This window comes from Anguilla anguilla, chromosome 6 (assembly GCF_013347855.1).
Source record: "Anguilla anguilla isolate fAngAng1 chromosome 6, fAngAng1.pri, whole genome shotgun sequence".
In the NCBI taxonomy this organism is placed as follows: domain Eukaryota; kingdom Metazoa; phylum Chordata; class Actinopteri; order Anguilliformes; family Anguillidae; genus Anguilla; species Anguilla anguilla.
Window position 1 is genome coordinate 53,799,446 of NC_049206.1, and position 21,873 is coordinate 53,821,318.

The window sequence follows — 21,873 nt, forward strand, 5'->3', positions numbered from 1 at the left end:
TCCGAATTATTAATGCATGGAATTTAATGGTCAGGTCAGAGATACTAAGAATCCTTCAAGATCATAATCACCAGCAAAAATCTGAAACGTGGTTTGTGTTTTGGAGACACTGCTTATTGGTATTTATTTAGCTATTTATTTGATAAAGCAGAAATATTAGATAAGATATCAATAAATTTGTGGATGTCAACAGTGAACCAGGACAAGAGGATATTGCTGAGTCTGGGGAAAGCAAGGAGAAATGTGTGTGATGCCTTTGTATTTGTTCTAACGGTCTTACGTTTATTGCTTTTTTTGAATTATTATTATTCATAAGAAATATTAACAAAATGTCCCATGGACCACTTGCGCATAAAACTTTTTAGAAAATGCGACTGAAAAAGTGATACCTTGCTTTGGGGGAATTATTTCTTGTTTTCACAAAATGAAATTGCTTTTCCATTTCCCTTTAAATTAATGCTGTATTAATAAAAGTAATTACCTGTGGGAGGTTGAACGGTATATCAACAGATTAACATATTTCACGACCTAAAAATAAAGCTATCTTAGCTCGCTATATGTACTGTATAGCCTACTCTATGTTTCTGTCTAGGAAAAAATAATTAATTTTCGTTTTGAGCATATGCGCGCTGTCCACAGCATATCGCCATCTACGCTCGCTAATAAGTGATTTCGCTTCCAAAGCGTTCTATTTACTAAATTCACGCCTTTTTCCGGAATTACAGCCAATGACAATAAGAAGCGTTCTCCGCATAATGGATGAGCACAAGAAGACCCGCCTCTCTTTGTTGTGTAGCCAATGAAATTGACCAGAATCTGGTTGGCTGCCGGGTTACGGTAGAGAGAATAACATTATGAATACATTTAAAATTAACCATCTGATGAATTGTACCATACACTAAGAGCGGTATGTAATCATTGCAAGGAAACTGCCACATCAAGAAGAAATCCTCGATTTGAAAAATATGGCAAGCCAAAGGACAGTAATAGCAAGCTAGGTAATTATCCAGCATTATTCCTGTTACAAGCTCCAGGAGGCTGTCGCCCCCGCAGCGTTTTGGGAAAGGCTGTTGGAAGTTAGCTAGCAACAGAGTGTATTCGCTAGCCGAAGCGTAGGTTAGCTGGTACTGTGCTATACCTAGCCAGCCAGGCAGCACATTATTGAGTGTGTGAAGGTCCTCTGAGAAAAATGCTTGTGTGCAGTGTTTGTGCGGTTTTGCAGCTTCTGGGTCGGTGTTCTCTGGTAGATTAGTTACGCAATTGTATTAACAATTCAGTTTACGCTATTGCAGGATTTTAAAATTGCAATGTGTAAAATACTCACAATGACAACATTTAGTTAGCCAACACAAACAGGTTAGCTAGCTATAGCATATCATAACAATTTTGTTGTATTTAGTACGTTTGCCACCTACCTAGAGCTTTGCAAGTGATGCATGGTACTTTTAGATAGCTAGATATTGTTGTTTATCTAGCCCGCTCGCTATTTTCGAGGGCTAACTTGGTGCTTAGTTACCTAGATATATTTTTAGTAGTTTTACCTGTTGTGAAGGCGGAGATTATAACGTTAATTGATTGCAAAACAACATGGTTATAGTTAACTGTCTAACTAAAAACTGAGGAAACGCCACTGGTTGTCTGTCTGGACAAGAACAGTCTTCCAGGGTGAACAATGACTGGACCAAGCTCTGCTGGCACCAGCTCAACAGCATCTAAAATCGGTAGACACGGCCGCTCAAAAAGCACCAACAACTGCAAGTCCACTTCGGGTGCCGAATCAGCCTCTTCCAGCTCCACAGCCAACACTGGTCGGTCATCGGGAGAGGAAGAGGAGAAAGATGGAGGTGCGCTGTTTTATGTGAACAGAACTGGTTTTCCCATTGAAAGTGTCACTTGGGAAAGAATGTGGACTCATGTTGCCAAAGTGCATCCCGATGGTCAAGAGACGGTGGACAAAATAAGGAACGCCGCATACCTCCCTAAAGTAAGTTGCCATCTTGCTTAACGCCTCTGAAACTGACAAAATCATGATTTATGCTAGTGAGCAATATATATGTAACGTTAGTCTTCTGTAACACTAATATCCAGACATAGCCGAGGAGTCGGGCAGTAATAATAGCTACCATTGGCAGCCGCGCGCTACGCGCATTCAGCCGGAAACTGTTAGCTGTTACCGATACATTCTCCAAGCGAACTCCAAGATTAATTATTTATTTTGGGTTAAAGACCGTCTTCATTGTTCATGGCCAGTGCCTAGACCGAAAGAAACAACGTTGTAATTGCATTCCCCCCCTGCTGTGATCAATATTATCTGCAGTGCAACATTGATATTAGGACTTCTTTCCAGTGAGTCAACCGCATGGTAAATTAAAATGGATAGTTGGCTGACTACAAACGGGTATAGTTTCCTAACTGAACTGTCACTTTCTTTCACCCTTTCATCTGTTGTACAATGAAAACAAGCGTGCGCTGTGAACCTGCAATGCCATCTGCAGGAGGCTAGTTGTGCCTCAGGAACTTTAAGTAGCCTAATTCTGTGCATTGTCTCTGTGCTTCAGTGTTTTTACACATAGGCCTACTGAAAGGTCATGCGTGGTAGGATAGTACATTCCGTGATAGTTCCTCAATTAATGTGATGTCCATTTACTGTGTGCGTATTGTTCTTGTTTTTAAGTGTGCAGCCTTTCATCCAGGATGTACATATTATCCAAGTAATATTAAGCCCCACTATACTGCTAGGACCTCTGTAAATTGAATACAGTTCAGTACTAAAGAACAGATGCCTCTCTGTGAAATGCACCATTGTTAAAGCACAGCATGTGCTCTCCAACATCTGATATTAAATAGCATCCCACAGCCAATTCTCGGGCTGTATGACACCCATAAGGAAAACGCTTTGAGGAGAAGCATATTCCTGAAAGTCTAGCGTCTGACCCAGTTTGCGCGCTGAAATGTAGAATTTCTTGGCTGGCAGACTGACTCAGCCAGCCTCGGGCGTAATTCAGGACGCAACGTTCGTCTCGGTGGGAAATGCTATTCCCGGTCGGGCATAGCCCAGTGCTGCACGCCACCAAGCAGGACGGTCTGCAGATGAAGGGCAGCTCGGTCTGTGGCTCGACTGTAGAGGCATTGCACTCTCAAGACAGAGGTGTTGAAAACAACACGCAACGTGTGCCATTTTTTAACACGACTCCATTACTTGTTAAGGACAACACATTTTGTGTTACTTCAAACACAGTCTGTGTTAAAAAGTCCTCCCTTTGTGACACATAAATGGTATACTTTAAACACAAAAGTAGTAAGTTTGACACAAAAAGAATGGAACAAAAGTAACTAACACATCCTTTTAAAAACTGTGAGTTTCCTGGGGCACCAGAGAGACGGGCTCTAAGATAATAGCAGAAATGTGAATTGTTTAAAATGAGCGTACCTCTGATTGTTTGGTGTGCTTCAAGCTGTTTATGTTTCCATTTGTAAAGACACTGATGTGGAGTCACAGGGGCTAAGTTGCATAGTTTATTAGGCCTGCCTGTGTGAGAGTACTGTGTAAACTGACTCGGGACCAACAAGAGCTCCACTGAGTAGCAACTCCTCATGACCATTCGGTTTTTCTTCCATCTGGTTTTGTTAGAGATATTTAAATCGGCAGTTCTCAGTATACGTTTGTCTTCTGTCACTGTCCCCCTGATAGTTAATGCTAAATTAAAAGAAAATGGTCTGCACTTAATGATGAAGAGTTATCGTTCTGTGTTTATTTGTAGCTTTACCATGCTTTTTTAGAGACGCTTCGCATACAGGGGAAATGGAGAACAATAGGGAAAAGGGCAAAATGTCTGCGTGGACTGAAGAAAGCCCTCAGAACACACAGTTCTTGTCAGGGCGCTTGATAAATGCTCAGTACAAACTGCACAAGTATTCCTCTCAGCTTATCAGAGAACGTGTTTACGGTTTGTAGGCTTTCCTCCCAGCCCCTTGTAAATGTAGTTCGTTCCGACAGCTACATCTTTATATGATGTCCAAATGAAAATTTTTTTTTTTTGCTATATATTCCCTAGTCACAGTGAAACTCTGAGGAAGGTTTTCCGGATCGCAGCTGAAATCAAAGTTTGGAGTTCCTCTGCTGTACAAAGTTCACCTTGATAGGCAGCCTGATCTCCAGGTCCTAGATGGCAGGCTAAGTGAATTCGTTGAGGGGATTTGGAGGGAGTTAAAGAGAGCTCAGGGATGATCTCCAGAGCACGTCTGTGCAGACGTAAGCGGGACCTGGCTATGCAGCCCTGCCAGACTGCTTTAAGCATGCCTTAAAAAAGACCTTCCAAAAATAATGGTTACGTCATTATGTGAAGTTAGAGCAGAGTTCTAGAATAGCCACAGCTGTTTACGTAAAAAAAAAAAAACACCTTCGTGAGTTCCAAGGAACAGTAAGGTGAAAAGTGAAAAGAAAGAACGTTTCCCCTTCGTTTTGGACATATCTAACTTAATATCTAACTTAACTTACATAAAAAGGCCCATTCAGTAACGTAGCTGTCTCCACATTTTGATTATGAATTCAGTTACTGCATTGGGTTGTGTGAATTAATTTATTTGAGGTATGAGGGAGAGAAACAATCACACTGTGAAATTGGCTTTAATCCGTCTCATTATAGCTTTGTTTTGAAGGGCTAGTTTTTTTTTTTGAACAGGCAAGTTTTCCATTAAAAGCAAGCTTTCAGTACTCAAACGGCGAACCATCCCTGCATCTCAATTCAGTGCTATTGGAGGATGAGAATGCACACACTTTTTTGATTACGTTGACCAACAGGAAGTCACAACACATGTAAGTGTGGCTAAAGTTACGCCTCTGCATTCAAGCACCTGTCTGGAGACAGATGTCCGTGGAGCTGTGTCACGTGACCCCCAGGTTTTGTGTCCCCCCCCCACCCCCCCCGGCTGTGGCTGTGGATCGGATTCAGCCCGGAGGACAGTAGTAATGCCTGCCTACTTCTCCTCCCGTGTTCCCCCTTCCAACCCACAAACAAGTGCCTCCACACGGGGAGCAGCTGGGGAGGCAGTCCACCCCCCCCCCCCCCCTCCATGCAGGTGCCCACCCCCCACTGCCGGGAGACCCCCTCCAGCCACGGCCCATTTGCAGAGCGCTCGGCCCGTAAATCGGTTAATACTGGGCTGGAGCGCTGAGGTCTGCGCTCCCGAAGGTGCCGTTTTCCGCCCGCGTCGGTTGCTAATTAAACGGCCCTTTTAGCGAGGAGGCGGCTGCGCGCCGCGCTCGTCGGCATTCCGCAGCGCTCCTCCTCGCTCTGCGGGACGTCGCCTCACCGCCTCCATCGGCAGGAACCGCACCGGAGGGGAATGCTGACGTGGGAATGGGGACCGGAAAAAAAAAAAATCAGTTCAGATTTGCAGTGTAGATCATATGCATGCAGTGGATACAAAAGCTGGCATGAATGAGATGAGATTTTTAAAAAAATGTTTTGTAGCCATGTGATTTGTGGTAATATATGATGGCATTATAGCCAAACGGAGGAAAATCCAGCATTGTGCAGGTTCTCCGATCCGTGTCCTCTGTACTGCGCGTCTGCAGTCTTAGTGAACCTACAGTAAGAGAGGGAGAAAGCTGCATAATCACTCGCGGTTTTCTCTGATGCTGTACGGCTTCTCTCAGGAACGGTGGAGCTTGAAGCGATAGTGTGTGGGATTACTGAAAATGAGACCCAATGCTGAGTTTTCCCCCCCGCGTGTAGTCTCGTTCGATGCGCTTTGATGCGGAGCTGCTGAGAGGTGCTTTCTGGGATAGGTGGAGGAGGCGAGCGCGTTCTTTTTCCTCTTCCTTTATTTAGGATTTGCTCTGTATCTGCTCTTCGCCAGAGCTTGCGTTCCTGTGCGGGTCTCTGATCACTGATGTCTGGTCTGTCCCTGCTGGATGGGCAGGGTCTGGGGTGACAGGAAGTCATCTGAAAGCTTTGCGCGTTTCCTGCCTTTAATGCCGCAGCTGATACTGATGCCATGTGTCATAGTGCCCAGTCTTCAGAATGAGAGGTCAGGTGACAGCACACCTGATTCGACTGATCAAGGTCCTTACCAAAGACACTAGTGGTTGATTAGTAGAATCAGGTGTGTAAATACTTGTTTGGAAAGAAAGTCTGCACCCACACTGGCCCTTTCTGGATAAGCTTGAGGACTTCTGTTTTGAAGGAACGGGCTGTTCTTCCTTTACCCAGGCGAGCTGCGTATCCCAGTGTCCCTGTGCTGAATTTAACCGTACCTATTCTCTTTCAGCACCCCGTGCCGTCGTTTCCGAACTTCAAGCCCTCCACGTCCGTCCCAGACTGGCTGCAGGCCGTCCAGAACTACATGAAGATGCTGCAGTATCCTTTTCACAGTAATCCCACAGGCCTGTGCTGTCCCTGTGCTCCTGTAGCAGCTTAGAACGGGGGGCGGGGGCGGGGGCGGTGGAGAGGGGGGGATGTATGCATAAGAGCTCCTACGCGTCCTGGTTTATTATTTATTGATGTGGCTCAGGGACACACGTCACTCTAGCATTATTCACTTTGGAACTTAGAGTTCTCCAAGCCACTCTGCGGTTGATTTGTGTCGGTGAGCGTCAGTTATTTTAACGGGGGGTCAGAGGTCTTGGGAAGGTGTGTGTGTGTGTACACGTACCTGTTGCTGCGGCAACCTGGAGTTCCATGGTGATGCACTTTATCCGCGAGTGGCCCGCTTGTGAAGAATGCGATGCGAGGAGCAGATAGGGTATCAGGCGTGTAATCTGATAGGATCAGCTGGCCCATTGTCCACGTGGCGGTGCCTGCGGAGCGGACCGCATTCCTCTGAAATGACCTCCTTAACGGCCGATAGATACAATCACACGGGCACTCAGTTCTTTGAAATTAGGAAGACAAGACCTCTCAGTGGGTAAGTGCAGCCATTTCACTGCCATTTTCATCTGTTTGTTTTTTTCTTTATCTTTTCAGCCACCGTAGACGACAAAAAAAAGAGTTTCCTTTTGAAGGAAGCTGATTGCGAGGTGGAACCAAATGTTCTTTGTCGCATCCTACGCACTGTAATGCCAAGCAGGGCCTTGTGGCTATCAATGTAAACATTTAACAGTTGGGAGTGGTTTACTGGTTGCTGTTTGTTTAATTACAGTTACCGCTGAGGTCAGCTGAACATTCTGATTATATTTAGTATAGCTCCATTGTACTTTTTGCCCCCGAGCTATGCTTCGGATATAAGAAGACTCTTTACATAAGGGTCATGAGTATCTGGAGGACAGCTCCCCCATTCAAGTGAGAGCCTTTTAACTGAGACAGCCCATTATTCACGTCGAGTGTCGTCGGTTACAGTGGCGTCCAGTGACCTGGCACATAATGCCTTCAGAAGCTTTTGAGAGGAAGAGTGATGGATATCCCTTTAATTCCCCCCCCCCCCCCCCCCCCCCCCCCCTTCACCAGGCCATGTTTAATTATCCTGTTATAATGAGATCGTTACCTCATGAACCTGATATCTGTAACCCATCCAGCAGGCTTGGCCGCGTTTGCTGTTTTAGGGAGTGGTTTCTGTTCGACTGACTTTCTTCTCCCTTCTCCCTAAGGTTAATGGAGACGGCCAGGGAGATGATTAGGGAATCCCTCCCCATTAAATGCCTGGAGGCGGTCATCCTGGGAATGTATCCTTTTTTACGTTTGGATGCGTTCGTTTGGAGAGCGAGCCGCTCGGCCCTGTCAGGTCCGTGTGAGCTGTGTTTATTTTACAGACCTCCAGATGGGGAAGGACATTAACGCTGAAAAGCCCCCCCCCCCCCCCACCCGCCCCCCAACTCCCCCTTTTTCTTCCCAAAGGCTGTGAAATACTGTGCGGTTGCTAGGAAACAGAGTCAGAGACTCGGGATCGTTAACCCCCCCCCCCCCCCCCCCCCCCCCCCACAACGTGTGTGTGTGTGCGTGTGCATGAGGAGCGGGAAGCAAACTTTCTGCAGTGCGACGCGCGTGGTCATGTGACGCGGGGCGGGTAGGCGGGCGAGCTTCGGGGGGGTCTTTCGGACGCCGTTACCGTCACGCGGGAGCTCCGTTTGCACCCGGTGCCGGGAGATCTTCATCGGCCCCGACGGAGAGCCGCGGGGTTGGCGGCGGCGCTGGGCTTAGCTTAGCGGTTTATGTCTAGCGACTGCGCTCGCAGCAAAGCGCAGAACCTGAGAAAAGCCTCTGACGCTTCAAACTGACATTAGCGATCAGATCTATGCTGCATATGAAGCCCTTTCCCATCAGGAATCCTGTCGATGCACTTTCAGTCCAACCATGGCAGCTTTGAGCGTTACATTTAAGCAGCAGTTGATGCTTGCTTAAATTTGAAAGTCAAGGGTGAGGCCAAAGTGCTTTGCCAAACTGATTGAAAGGAGGAAATGGTTAAAGTTCAGGTTTTATACTTGTTTTGGCTGGTACCTGGATTGCAGTTGATGCTTGAGGCATCCTTGCGTGCTAGTTGTTTATTTCTCTGCGTACACAATGTCCCTCATCACAAACGACAGACCTGTCTTGGTGGAGCTGCATACCATCGCAACCACAAAAATGATCCTTTCATTACGTGCCACAAGTGCCATTTGTACTGTTTTTGACATTCCCCTGCATTAGATTCATGCTTCAGATTGTTGTCATAATCTGTTTACCACAGCAGTGAAGCACAAGATGGTGCCAGGGATAAAAACAGTGGGTGACATGGTTCTTGATTTTTGCAATACTTTGGCTCGTTTTGAGTTTTGAAGATGGGAAATGAGCATAGAAGTTCATCATTATGACTCTTATCATTATCATTATGCAGCGGAAAGCATAGATCATAGATGCAAGGCCAGCCTCGGCTCGAACTAAAATCCAGCTGATGTCTTTACTATGTCCTGATTCGGAGGTTTAAAACGCTGTGCCAACAGGAGGCGGGTTTATTGCCTGAATTTCCCAGGAAACAAACGGAAATGAGGCGTCCCCAAATGGCACGCGCTAATTACTCCAGCAGGTGTTCTCGAAACGCTCGCCGCTTTATTTAGACGGTGAAAGTTGCCTCTTCTGCGGGATGATTGACAGCTGCTCCTTCTCCGGCGAGAGGGAGCAGATGGTTCTGTCGGTCGTAAAGCGCGAGCCTTCCTCTTCACCCTGAAGAGGAACAAAGTGGGTCTTTTTGGGGTGGGGTGGGGGGGGGGCGTGGGTGTGGGTGTTCATTGTAGTGTGTCCTGTACAGAGGATGCGCCTGTGGCTGCCTCAGCTGGCTTCCGTACCGCCCGTCTCTGACCCCCGCCTGATGAAACGCCGAGCCGACCCGAAGCGCTCGCACTGCACAGATGTGACCGGCGCTGTTGGGAGCTGGGGAGGGTAGCCTCAGCTGGTGCTCGTCCAAGCCCTCGTTTCCTGCGCCCACCTCCGGTTTAGTGTGGCGGACGGGCGCGGCTCGGGCGTCAAAAGAGCGAGGGAGGGAGGGCACAGGCGAGCGAAAACGGCGGCGAGGGCCGTAGGCCGTCTAATCTGGGATGCTCCGGGTTCGTTTCCACGGCAACGGTAATCCTGGAGGGTGACGGAAACGTTTGGGCAGGGGGCAGATCAGAAGATCTTTGACCGGGCCGTCGGTCACATGCCCCCACAGCACCACCACCCCCTCTCCCCCCCCACCCCCTGTACGCGTGTCGTGGGTAACTTGATCCTCCGCGGTGTCTTAATGGGCCATCCCAGAGAAAGAGAGGGGGTCCAGACCCAGCTGCCGCGAGGCAGGAGCCGGCCTTCCGGATGTTTCCGGTTTGCCCTGGAAGGCCGGCTGTGGAAGGGGCAGGCCTGCCTCGCTGTTGCCTGGCGAGAGCCTGACTTTAATAAGCCTGTGGTGGCCCGTGGCAGTGCTCTGAACGATCGCTCGCGTAAATTGAAAAGGGGAATCTGAAAAACGCGCCGCTTGCTTAAAATTGCTCGCTCGGAATTTAGGAACAGATCCCATTGCCGGAAGCTTCCGCTAATTGGGCCGATGGTGTTGGCGGTGAATACAGGAATGCGCTGCTCTGCGTGTGATTATTTAATGAGTGCCATGTGCCGAAGGAACCGGGCAGGCAAGTTTGTCGAGCTGACAGACAGGCGTCTGTGTTGGGGGGGGGGGAGGGGGGGGGGCTCTAGTGGAGGAGGGTTCTCGCTGGCTGGCAGATGGCTGCCGGAAAGCGAAACGCCGGGGTGCCAGCTTCACCCGTGCGTCTGTGAGCGCGCTCGCAGATCCTCCGCGTTCAGGCGCCAGACTTCGGGCAGAAGCGCGTCGTTCTCCTGACGTACGGGTGGCGGCGGTTGCGATGATGACGACTGCGGTTTGGAAGCGCGAAGACCGAAGGTCAAACGTTGTGAGCCTGCTTTGACCTGGCGGGAAGGCGTTAGCCGTCCCGTTGGCGGGCGACCGCCCCGTGAACGCTCGCCGACCGTGCTCTGGAGCGCACGCGTGCGCCGAAGCTCGGACTGTCCACGGAGTCGCTCCGTGTGAGCTCTCCTCCAATGTGAGCCTTGCTCTCCTCCCTACGGCCTCGGTGCTGATTATTCAACATAATGAATGTACTGCATCATGTGCAAAGATGCTGCAGTCGATAACAGCCGAACATATGGCGTGGCGCAGCAAGATCTCAGTTTATCAAGTTCATATCTCAGTGCATATGGCCTTGTGCAGTTCTGTTGCAGTTGATCAGATCCCTTTCATGTAAAGGTTGAGAGGATCACAGACACCGTCTGGGCTCGTAGACGCTGTCTGGGATTGGATTGAGCGGAGCCCAGCCCGTGCGTCTGTGGGGACTGTGGAATCTCATTCCACGTCCTCTACATTTCAGTGTTTCAAGAACAGAGAGGCGTCTGTCCCCGTTTGGTGGCTTGTAGCTAATGTGCACAATTGCAGTTTGTCAAAATGACAAATGTCTATTAATTAATATTGGGAGAGGGATGTTCCGAATGTTGCTCTTTCTTTCTTAAAATTTTGCATGCAGTAGTGCTGTTACACAGTCAGGATTTGATCATCTCTGCGGCACCCTGGAGTAATCTGCAGTGAAGCCACTGATAATTGATTGGTCTGCGATTGGAGAACAGCTTTCCTGTGGTGATTGAGCGTGCTCAGGAGTCTGCTTTTAATCTGCAGTTTTCCCTCTTGAGACCCCCTCTAACTCAGTGATTGATTCAGATATACCAGGACAGAAACTTAGCTGGCTTCAAAGGCTTCAGTGTAGGGAGGGGAGAGGAAGAGCAATAGTTGATTGGTGGGGAAGTTACTTGATGGCAATACCGTTGGTTAATAGGTCCTTACGTTGTCTGAAGTGTTTGAATATTTGACCAACAGCTATTCCTTTAATTTGGCACAAACCTTTTTCTGTTCATTTACTGTGCAACACTGAATTCTCCCACTGAAAATTGAATATTAAATGGGACGTGCTATTAAAATGTAGTTACATACTTTATATTCAACCAAAAATCTGAAATGTATTGGATATTACAACTGCAGTTGAAGTATTCACAGTGAAATGCTCTTACATCGTTTTAATAACCAATGTGATATAGCCTGCTAAAGCCCCTACATACAAACCCCCTAAATCCTTAGCTTTACTTTTTTTTTTTGCAGATATATGGGGTTGCTTGGCTTCAAGAATGTTTTTTTTAAGAAAAAAGATTAATGTTCAAGCCAAGTGTTTCATCAGCGTTCCCGGTCTTAAGTGCGTAGGACTGCCACCCGACAGGCTTTGACGGCGCTGGTGTAGAACAGGACGCGGCCGACTCTCGTCCCAGTGGGAGTTATAAATCCGGGGACGGCTGTAAATTCGGGGCCCGCTCGTCGGTCGCGCTACAGAGAGGGCGAGCGACGGCGCCGATCTCCGAGCGTGACATCCTCCTGGAAGGAAGCGGACAGCCATGTTTATTTACCCTGACAGCAATTACCTGCTTTTTTAATGTGCGCTGCATACCTATTAATCCGTTAAGGTGAAGGAGTACTTTATGTAAAGGTTTGAATTTTCAGTTGCTACCCCGTAACTGGGTTCCTGAGAAGCATAGAAACCTTGGGATGAAAAGTTCACCTCTTGTTTGAATGTACACACTGAAAAAAGTCATTCAGAATTTGGTTTAAAAACAAAAAAAATGTAAAAAAAAAAACAAACGTCATTAATGAAGTTGAATAGTATTTTATTCGCGGGTCAGTTTTCAGTGTAGCGCTTGCGGGAGAAACGACATAGCATGACGCTAACGCCTTAACCGGAGCCCCAGCTACCTGACCAACGGGCTGACCTCGGTGGAGCGCTTCCCCATCAGCTTCAAGACGCAGTTCTCAGGGAACCACTTCCACCACGTGGTGCTGGGGGTCTACTGCAACGGGCGCTACGGCTCGCTGGGCATGAGCCGGCGGGCGGACCTGATGGACAAGGCGCTGACCTTCCGCACGCTCAGCGAGCTGGTCTTCGACTTCGAGGACTCGTACCGCCGCTACCAGCACGCCATCAAGAAGGTGAAGATCGGCCTGTACGTGCCGCACGACCCGCACGTCTTCCAGCCCATCGAGTGGAAGCACCTGGTGCTCAACGCCGGCCGGCTGGGCCGGGAGGACATGCGCAAGGAGCTGGAGAAGCACGCCCGCGACATGCGCATGAAGGTGAGAGGCGGGCCGGGGGGGGAGGCGTGGGCTGCCAGTCAGGCAGAGGGGGCGGGGCGCCACCAATCAGGTGCAGAGGAGGGGGCGGGGCACCAAATGGGGCAGAGGGGCGAGGCACCAAGTCGGGCAGGGGGCGGGGCACCAAACAGGCAGGGGGGACGGGTGCAAAGCTAGGCAGAGGGGCGAGGCACCAAGTCGGGCAGAGGGTAGCAGGGCACCAATCTGGCGGAGAGGTGAGGCGCCAAGTCAGGCAGGGGGCGGGGCACCAAACAGGCAGGGGGGCGGGTGCAAAGTTAGGCAGAGGGGCGAGGCACCAAGTCAGGCAGAGGGTAGCAGGGCACCAATCTGGCGGAGAGGTGAGGCGCCAAGTCAGGCAGGGGGCGGAGCACCAAACAGGCAGGGGGGCGGGTGCAAAGTTAGGCAGAGGGGTGAGGCACCAAGTCGGGCAGAGGTGAGCGGGGCACCAAGTGGGGTAGAGGGGCGGGGAACCAACCAGGCAGGGGGGCGGATGCCAAGTTAGGCAGGGGGTGGGGTGCCAAGCAGGCAGAGGGGGCGGGGTGCCAAATCTACATGGAAACCCTGCCTATGATTAGCAGAAACCCTGGGGGCGTATAGTCCTTTGGCAGTAAATTAAATGAAATTTTTTTGGCATTAAAACAATGAAAGCAGCACTTTGCTGAAAAAGCCCTATCATCTGTGGAAAGTTGCTATACTACATTCCTGAGGTTCAATAGCATTTTGATCCTGTCACAACTTAAACTTAAATATGTACGCGTATGTTATTGCTGTGTCTGTTAATGTTTGTTGTTTTTGCAGACTCGTTGCTTGTGAGTGAGTGATTTTGTATGCTTTTGCCAATGCATCTGTCATCTCAGCATTCCCTAATATCCCGTCTCGAAAGTGAGGATTTGCTTTGGGAAACTGACGCAGCTGGTTGAAATTAGGGTCAGTGCGAATCTGAGTAGGTCGGGGATGGCAGAGAATGTGCTGGGACCGCATCTCCCAGGGTGCTCTAGGGCTGTGGTTATCAGGAAATGTAGGTCATGTCTTCCCAGCTGTTCTTCAGCACAGCGGCTGTCTCGGCCTCTGCTGTTGACCCCAGTCAGCTGTGCATAGTTGGCATTTCCCAAATGATTAAAAAAAGTGCCCGTGCTGTAAATATATCTTACTGCATTATTGGAAGTAACCCTGCACCTCAAAATATTCAAGACCTATTTTAGTATATGGGCACATTCGGCTGTGAGGGTTATTGTTTTTAAGAGTAAATATAGAATCACTAGTTATTGTGAGGGTTGTTGTTTTTTTAGAATACATATACAATCACAAATTACTGTGAGGGTTATTAAGAGTAAGTCATTTTAAATCCTACTTAAATGTTAAGTAATCTTAAAATGTTCAATATAATAAGCTACCAGCACGCTGTATTTTAAGTTTGTGTTTTGCCATTATAGACCATTTGTATGTTGTGTATATTCAAGAAATCGTTAGAGGTCATTTGTATTTACAAAACGAGGTCAGAATCCTGGGAAGCCAAACAAATTTGTTTCTGTAGAAACACTGTCCCCTCCATAAGAAATGAGGTCACATGAAACACACCCGTGACCGACAAACGGCAAACATCATCGCATTCTCTCGGCTGTGTACTGACCGAGCCTTAGCAATTACTTCCCCGTGCCGTTCAGTTAAGGCATTTAAGTTTCTGCTAGATGTAACCACGGGGTAATTCAATTGCGTGACATTGAGTCCAAAGTGTCGCAGATGGGAGTCGAGTTTTCAGAATGGGTCCTCTATTGGTTTGATTGACTCCCCGCTCACCACCATAATGAACGCCCTTGTCTGGGGGAGAGGGCTTCATTAACGCCCGCTAGCATTCATACTAATTAGCGGGGTGTTCAAAGACCGCTCTGTTCCACCCTCCCTGCTGAGTACGGTGTGAAACGGACCCGAAGCATTTTTCTGTGGTTTGAATGCAGAAACAGGAAGTTGCATCCTTTACAGCTCATGGAGAAAATGGGAAGATTTCCCAATAGCAAAAGCTACGATTTTGCGCTGTTTAAAAATGACCTTTTTGCAGCATTCATAAATATCACCAGGGGCAAGGTCCTGTCGTACCGTCACAGGGGCACAGAACTCACACCAACGGCGACGTTATGAATGTTTTCCAAGGGGGAGTAACTGCCACTGTGTTTATAGTGTCTGTGTGAATCCTGCTGAACAGGATTTTTTTATTTTCCAGATCCTTCTTGCCTCGGGGGTTGATTTATTATTTAATTAAACATTTTTTTGTTGTTGTTTGTTTTCCCTCACAGATCCTGAAGTCGTCGAGCGCACAGTCTCCCATCAAAGAGCGAACGAGGGGCAAGTCCCTCTCCCCCCGCCGCCGACAGACCAGCCCCCAAAGACGACACGTCCACAGGAGAGACAAATCGTAAGTCCTGCTCTCGCAGTGGAGCGCGCTCAGTGGGGGATGCGTGGGTCATTAACCCGGTAACTGTCAGGTGACTGGCACTTTGTCAAGGGCCAAACCGACATCATTAAACCTGTTTAAGTTTGGCCATTGTCTAAGACAATGGTGTTATCTATCCATCTGTTTCATATTCCTCTCAAGAAGCCAAGTGGAAAAAAGTCCACACTATTTTAAATTCTAGTTTGTATTTAATTTTGCTACATCTTGTGACTTTAATTAAGAATCTTTTCACGGATGTCACTTTGCCTCTTGAGAGTTCAAATCTACATTTCCTGAATCCTTGCCAGTATTCAATTAAAAGTGCAGTTCAGTGCCATTTAAAAATATAAAATAAAACTGCAGATTTTACAAGTTCAGCATTAGTACCAGAAGATCCCAGGAGTATGTAACACACACTGATAAAAATGAAGGAGCTGAGTAGCAGTAATTATGGTGCTTTGATTTAACTCTCAGTTGCAAATGTGTGCTTCTGCACTACATTTTAAACAAGCTCTTTCATAATGTGTTTCATTTAGGATTAATATATATAATCCCTATCACTAAGTAACAAAACCCTGAGCACATTTCATACAAAACCACTCACACAGAGATAAAGAATGCATTTAAGCATTCCCAAAGTAAAGACAACTACACTGCTCTGTGCAAAAAGAATAATGATAATAATATTCATCGTCATCATCATCATCAACAGTTTAAATGAAGAAGCATTTGTCTTATGACCAAAGCACTATGCAGAATAAAACGTGTGAATAAAATTGCTCTAAGGATAAATCAGAGATAAGATTATTTCTATAGTAAAGCTAGGAGCTTTAACTGCTGGTGTTAAAGTCTGCTGCGCCTGAACGATCGATAATGTAAGAATAACACAGCTGCACGGTGACCAGTTAATATGAATCAGCCGTGGTCTTAGCATGGCTAGCTCTCCCAGTAATGGACCCTTTGTGGCAGTCAACAGTTATAAAAATGATAATGGCTGAAGGTCCTCCAAAATGCTTACGCTGTGAAAATGTAAGGATTCGGTAGGTCACGTGAAATGGGACTTGTCAGCAGTATTTTTTTTTTTCATGTTAATGAGGTTCGGAGAGCGTAAAACCGCAAAAGCTAATATGCACACAGCCCACATTAAGGCCACCAGACACCCCAGACAGTCTGAATAGACGTCCGAAGCAGCTTCCCCTGACGCCCCATTGATTGGTCAAATCAGCGGTGTTGTAGATAATGCTTTGTCCAGCTGCAAATGCCCCCCCACCGTCCCCCCCTCCACGGCCGGCTTATGCCTGGAGTTCATACAAAGTTCACGGAGCTTTGCATCGCACTTTACTCCACCTTCCGTATAAACGAAGTGTCGGCCTGCGATGCGCTCTGTGGGCGGAGAGTTCGGGTCTCTCGCCCACGAGCTTCCGCGTAGCGGGTCGTGAACCCGGAGCCCCGCTGCCTGTCTCGGCAAAGAGGGTCGATGGCGCGGTTCGATGCCCGCTCTCGGCTACTGGCTGCTGCGCTGCGGTCCAGCCCCTTGCGGCCTGGAGATACTGGGTATTTTTGCTGAGGCGGTTAAACCCCCCCCCCCCGTCTGATCCTCTCCAGTCCAGCCCCGATAAATGTGTGTTCAGTCTTCATTTCACCACAGATCAAGCCCTTATAACGGAGCGCAACCTGCTTCTATACAAGCACCTTTACCTGCGTTTAAGACTGCCTCTGATCTTCTGATCTATAGGCTCCTGTCTTTTTGGTGACGGGTGTTTTTGGGTCTGTAATCCAGTCCCAGGTGCCAATACAGATTTATTCTCAAATCACCTGCCAAGCAATCATTAGCAGTCATCATGCCATTCCATTGTTGTTCCCGAATCATCTCAATTAGTGCAGTAATGAGGGCTAATAATTGTAGCTGTAGCATTGTTCATAGCTATTAGCACGCGTCTGCCATATTTATTTGTATTCGCGATGCGTCAACAATACATTGTTTATAGGTAATTTGTCGCCTGCTGACATAGCTCGCTATAATTGCTAGTTGATGAGGCTTATCCGCGTTCTTTAACCAATCATCTGCAAGCGTGGGGCTGCAGGAAAAGGAACCCGACAACACCATTCTACAGCGGTCCATTTAGAGGGAGGCTGGGCCTGGCTTTGCCGCCGTGACATTTAAATACAGGCTAGAGGCTGATAACTGCCCAAAACCGCCCAACTTCCCCGCCGGAATGCGGCTATTCTTGACTTTATTCTTCGACACCCACTGTTCCCCATGTCAGTTCCCCTGAGTTCTTAATTATACGGAGCTGGAAGTGCTCCTGCAGTCTCCTCCGACTCTCTCTCTCCCCGGGGGAAGGCCTGGGCAGCGTCCACACTTTGTTTATCAGCGGGAGAGAGGCGGTGAATTTGCACTCCGATGGTCAGAGCGGCTCAACTCAACGGAGAGCTCTGAGGTGTGAAGGGCGGAGCTGAAGACCAAGGTTACGTAAGCGGCCCGTCTGCACCCCTCAGGTGACCAAATGCATTTTGGCACATTTCAAAAGCACGGCTATTTTAGTCGGTGGTTTTTAGTTTTTTTTTTTGTTGAGAGTGGAGAGCACTTTTCCCTGTCCGTTTTGGTAAGGGCGTTTTGGGATTGTCTAGCCGACTCGCCTAATTAACGACGCTTGCCGTTTCTCCTTTTGACGGGGGCGAGTTTTCGCGACGCGCACACATCCACCTCAGCTCCTGGAGAGGAAACGCGGTGTCGACCGTGGCTGCGGCTTGCGCACGTTCAGGGGTTTAATTATACTCTGTAAATGCTGTGAATGTCTAATAAACGAGTAAGCGCTCTGTAAAAGCCTGGCTCCGCAGATATACTGCTTACCGTACTGAGCGGCGGTGCTCTTGGAGACCCCGTTTAAAAGATGAAAGCAGGCTTAAGCTGGTCTCGTGAAGCTCAGGATGCTGCGGGAGTCGCAGCAGTGAGCGATCAACGCTGTTAACGAGTGATTGGATATCAGGACGCTGACCATCGACTCGCACTTTTGTGTACTGATAGTAGCAGGTGAATTAATCGTTGAGCTTGTCCCTTGATTGTAAGCAATACAAATAAATATTATTTCCTTAACGGTATTTCTGTGAACTAGAAGATGGTGCTCAAGCCTGTTGCCAGAGTCCCTGGATTTTAAGACCAGTGTTACTGATCTCGAGATTGTTTCTGTATGTCAGTATAATCTCCATAATGTGCAGGAATGCAAATGGATGATGGGGATTATTATTACTGTATCCCATTATCAGAATATCTCAGGCATATTACTGGTTCTGTAATTCTGGCATTGTGTAAATACTACCATTGGATAAAAGTCACATGAGCGATCGCCGCTTGGTGATGGATGGGGGCCATAACTCTCGATCTGTAAGAGGGATGCTTTTCGAAAAGGGCAGGTGGGAAAACTACAGGGAGCTGAAGAAGCGCGAATCTAAGCCAAACCCATCATTCCGCCCAGCCCTCCATCTTGGCTCAGAGTCGCCTCTCCGGCCCGCACGCCGCCCCGCAGTCGCGCCTGTCGGTGGGCATTCTCCTCAGAGCCGCGGCTGTCTGGCTCCGCTGCCCTCGGCCTTCGGCTCCAATCAGCCGGCCTGGCCTGAGACGGGCAACGCAGACACACGGAGAGCGTCCCCCTGTCATTTTACTGAGCTCTGGGGCCACCGCCTAGCGCTACGATGCGCAAGGGCACTGCGACGCTGACCGGACGCCATTCCGTTTCAGCCTCAGCGGACAGAGATGTGTCTTTCCACCGACTGAAGGGGTTGTTTAAGGAGCTTTTTTTTTTTTTTTTTTTTTGCTGTTGCGTAACCGACTTTAAGCTCTACTGACGTTTTCCCTCTCATCCTTTGAGACTGAGTGACAGTTTCTGAAGGTATTTTGACTGGCTGACTTGATTAAAGATTATCTGACATTTTCTCCACATAGCCGTAAATGTTTCACTGTGCTCAAGTGTGCAGACCACCAAGGTCTAGACAAAAAGGCAAATGATGATATGCATACTCTTAAATAAACTATTTTAATTAGTCTACATAATGATAAAGGGTTTACAATGTATTGAGCTTGTTAAAATGAGTTTGTTATAGATTTAATGTCTTATGCATTTAATATGGTTTTTATACCTTTCATAAATATAAATATATATATATATATATTTTTTTTTTTCACCAATTGTAAAGGTTTTTTTTTAACGATTCAGCAAACCAAATTAAAATGTGTAAAAGGCACCGGTATATAAGAGGAATGAAGGTCTCTTCGGCTCGGAGCGAGGCCTTCTCCCGGACACGCTCGTCAGGGGCGGATTGCCATCGATCTGCTGCAGGCCTGGGAGAACGATGCCGCCCTCGGCCGCGCTGTCCGCCGGTTCTGGAGGCGGGCGGGATGACGAGCGCGCGTTTTGGGCACCGCGCCCCCAGCACCGTGCCCTTTCGTTCCCGCTCCCCCCCCCCCCCGTCACAGAGCGGGAGAGACGGGTATCGATCGAGAGCGAGATGGAACGCCCAAAACGCGCGTGCTTGCCGGAGGGAGAGACGAGGGAGGGCAAGGCCAGGCGGGATGGGGAGAAAGATTCAGGGGCTTGAAATGACATAGAATGCCTCTCAAAAAGCAATTCCCCTCCTGGAATGGAAAACAGATGAGGGATCTCTAGCCAGATGTGAGGAAAATGAGCCCGTGGAGACTCTATGTGAGAGCTGTTCCACTTCGTTTGGTCTGCTGAAGTCTGCTCTGCAGTAGCTTTTTTAACCTCAGTATTTCTGCGGAATGATCTAGTGAGAATATACTGATGAGGACATTTTTCTTCTGCGGGTAGCTGGCTCTTACTGTGCAGGAGAGAGGCCATTAGCAGGAGTTCCAGCTCTGTGGTATTACTATAATACCGTACATGGTGTTGCTTTATCTAAGGATTAAAAATACATGACTCAGTGAATGTGGCGTGTTTAAATTCTCCCAGTAAGAGGAGTCTCTTAAACTGTCACTATGACAAAAAACTTCTGAGTTGAAGCAGATTCCTCTGGCTCCTTGGTTCAAGAATGAAAGTCTTTTGGCTCCTTGGTTCAAGAATGAAAGCGTCTTCTGGCTCTTTAGTTCTGGAATGACAGATTCTTCTCGCTCTTCAGTTCCAGAATGAAAGACTCCTCTGGCTCTTTGGTTCTCCTTTGCACAGATGTTGGCCAAATGGGCCTCGACCCTTCACTCATTGTCCTGCATATGTGTTTCTCTTCAGGCCTGCCGCTGTGGACCGAAAACCTGCCGAACTCAGTACCCTGAACGACGGCTACCAAATCCGCATCTGAGGTCCTCTTCTCTCCTCTTCTCCTCCCCTCTCCTCTCCTCCCCTCCTACCCTCTGTCACCCTGTCCCCGGGTCAGCTCCACAAAGCTCTATTTTAAATGTATTTAATGGACATTGTGTGTATTTATGTACATATGTTGCTGGGCTCCTTGCTCTCAGCAAGACAATTTGTCCATGATGGAAAAGCATCACTGGAATGTTCTGGACTGTATGTTGGGACAACATATCATGGGACGTTATCCTCCCAATTCTGTTATACCTTTCAAATAGTTTGACCCAGAGTTCATTGGCTTCACTTACAGCAGTCCTTTTTGATGTGTACAAGTCAGGGCTGTGGCCAATCCGGGAGCTTGGAGAATCCCCAAAATATCTTAAGATTGAAGATAAACACATCCGTCCACAACCATCCATCCCTGCCACGGTAGTAAACTTTGGGTACACAGAGATCTATTTTTTAAAGCCCTTGCGCGGTGATTTTTTTACTATGATGTAGCGTAATCTAGGGGCCCGTGTTAAATGTCCTCTTAAACACGGCCGTTATTAATATTGTGCCAGCGGGTGTCGCCTGGAGACGTGCAGGAAAGTCGAACGTATCGATTTCTCCTCTGACAGACGGAAAGCAGCATCATCTGTGGATTCCGCTGCTGCCGTCTGGAGCTGTGAGGGAATGTGAAGCTGTTTTCTTTTCACACGTTCGTAGCTTTTAAAAGACATTTTTTAAGCGCCCCACACGGTCGGACCCGGTCCAGGACGTCAGTACGGACGATGGAAGCCAACGTTTTGCTCGAGCGGTAGAGAACGGTTGCGTGAGGAGGGGGGGGGGGGGGGTACTGAAGGGCACCCAAAATCGATTCCCTCCCTGTTTCGGTCCTGATGGGAATTTTAATCTAGCTCGCTGCTAATGTACCTGATTGGATGGGGGGAGGGATTGATGGGCTTTTTTAACAGGTCAAACAAAACATTAAAAAAAAACAAAAGTGGTATTTAGGTGCGTCTCGATGCCTTACAGAGCAGACGAAATGTGTGCATTACTCTCAGCCAGCAGAGTGTCGGCCATTTTGTTTAGGACAAAAACGAGCTGGTGAAAAAGGTGGTGCTAAGTGAAGGAAAACCATTGCTTATCAGAATGTCCGATTACAGTATTTGGGTAGATCTTAAGATCTCATTTGCCGAATTTGCAGAAAACATGTCCGTGGGTTAATGCCTGAGAACGGCGGAATACGATGAACCCTGAGCTCAGTTTGGAAATGAGATGACCTGCTCCTGAAACAAAGGCACACATCAAATCTGTGTTAACAATTTCATTATCAGCTCTGCACTGTTAAGTGTAGTGAGATTCTTTTTTTTTGTTTGTTTTGTTTTTCGCTCAAATGTGAATAACCCCTGCGGAGTATCTCAGTCGCTGGTTAAACAGTATTAGATCTGTAGCTTGGAGGTGTGGCTGCTAATTAAGCTATGCAAACCAACATGATTTAATCGCGGCCCACAATAAGGA

At 48.0% G+C, this 21,873-nt stretch overlaps 1 protein-coding gene across 1 annotated transcript; it reads left to right on the forward strand.

Moving 5' to 3' along the window:
• The first annotated feature begins 820 nt into the window (after positions 1–820).
• On the forward strand, positions 821–21,200 carry vash2 (vasohibin 2). The gene is made up of 7 exons (XM_035424297.1): positions 821–1,984; positions 6,274–6,362; positions 6,853–6,909; positions 7,589–7,663; positions 12,243–12,624; positions 14,934–15,052; positions 20,311–21,200. The coding sequence occupies exons 1-7, from the start codon at positions 1,673–1,675 to the stop codon at positions 20,378–20,380; spliced, it is 1,104 nt and encodes a 367-aa protein (XP_035280188.1). The 5' UTR covers positions 821–1,672; the 3' UTR covers positions 20,381–21,200.
• The last annotated feature ends 673 nt before the right edge of the window (positions 21,201–21,873 follow it).

Bases quoted from the DNA above. Each gene is read 5' to 3' on its own strand.
- vash2 (XM_035424297.1), top strand. From the start codon at position 1,673: ATGACTGGACCAAGCTCTGCTGGCACCAGCTCAACAGCATCTAAAATC. The intron at 1,985-6,273 runs GTAAGTTGCCAT...ATTCTCTTTCAG, and splicing joins ACGCCGCATACCTCCCTAAA to CACCCCGTGCCGTCGTTTCC. The intron at 15,053-20,310 runs GTAAGTCCTGCT...GTTTCTCTTCAG, and splicing joins GTCCACAGGAGAGACAAATC to GCCTGCCGCTGTGGACCGAA.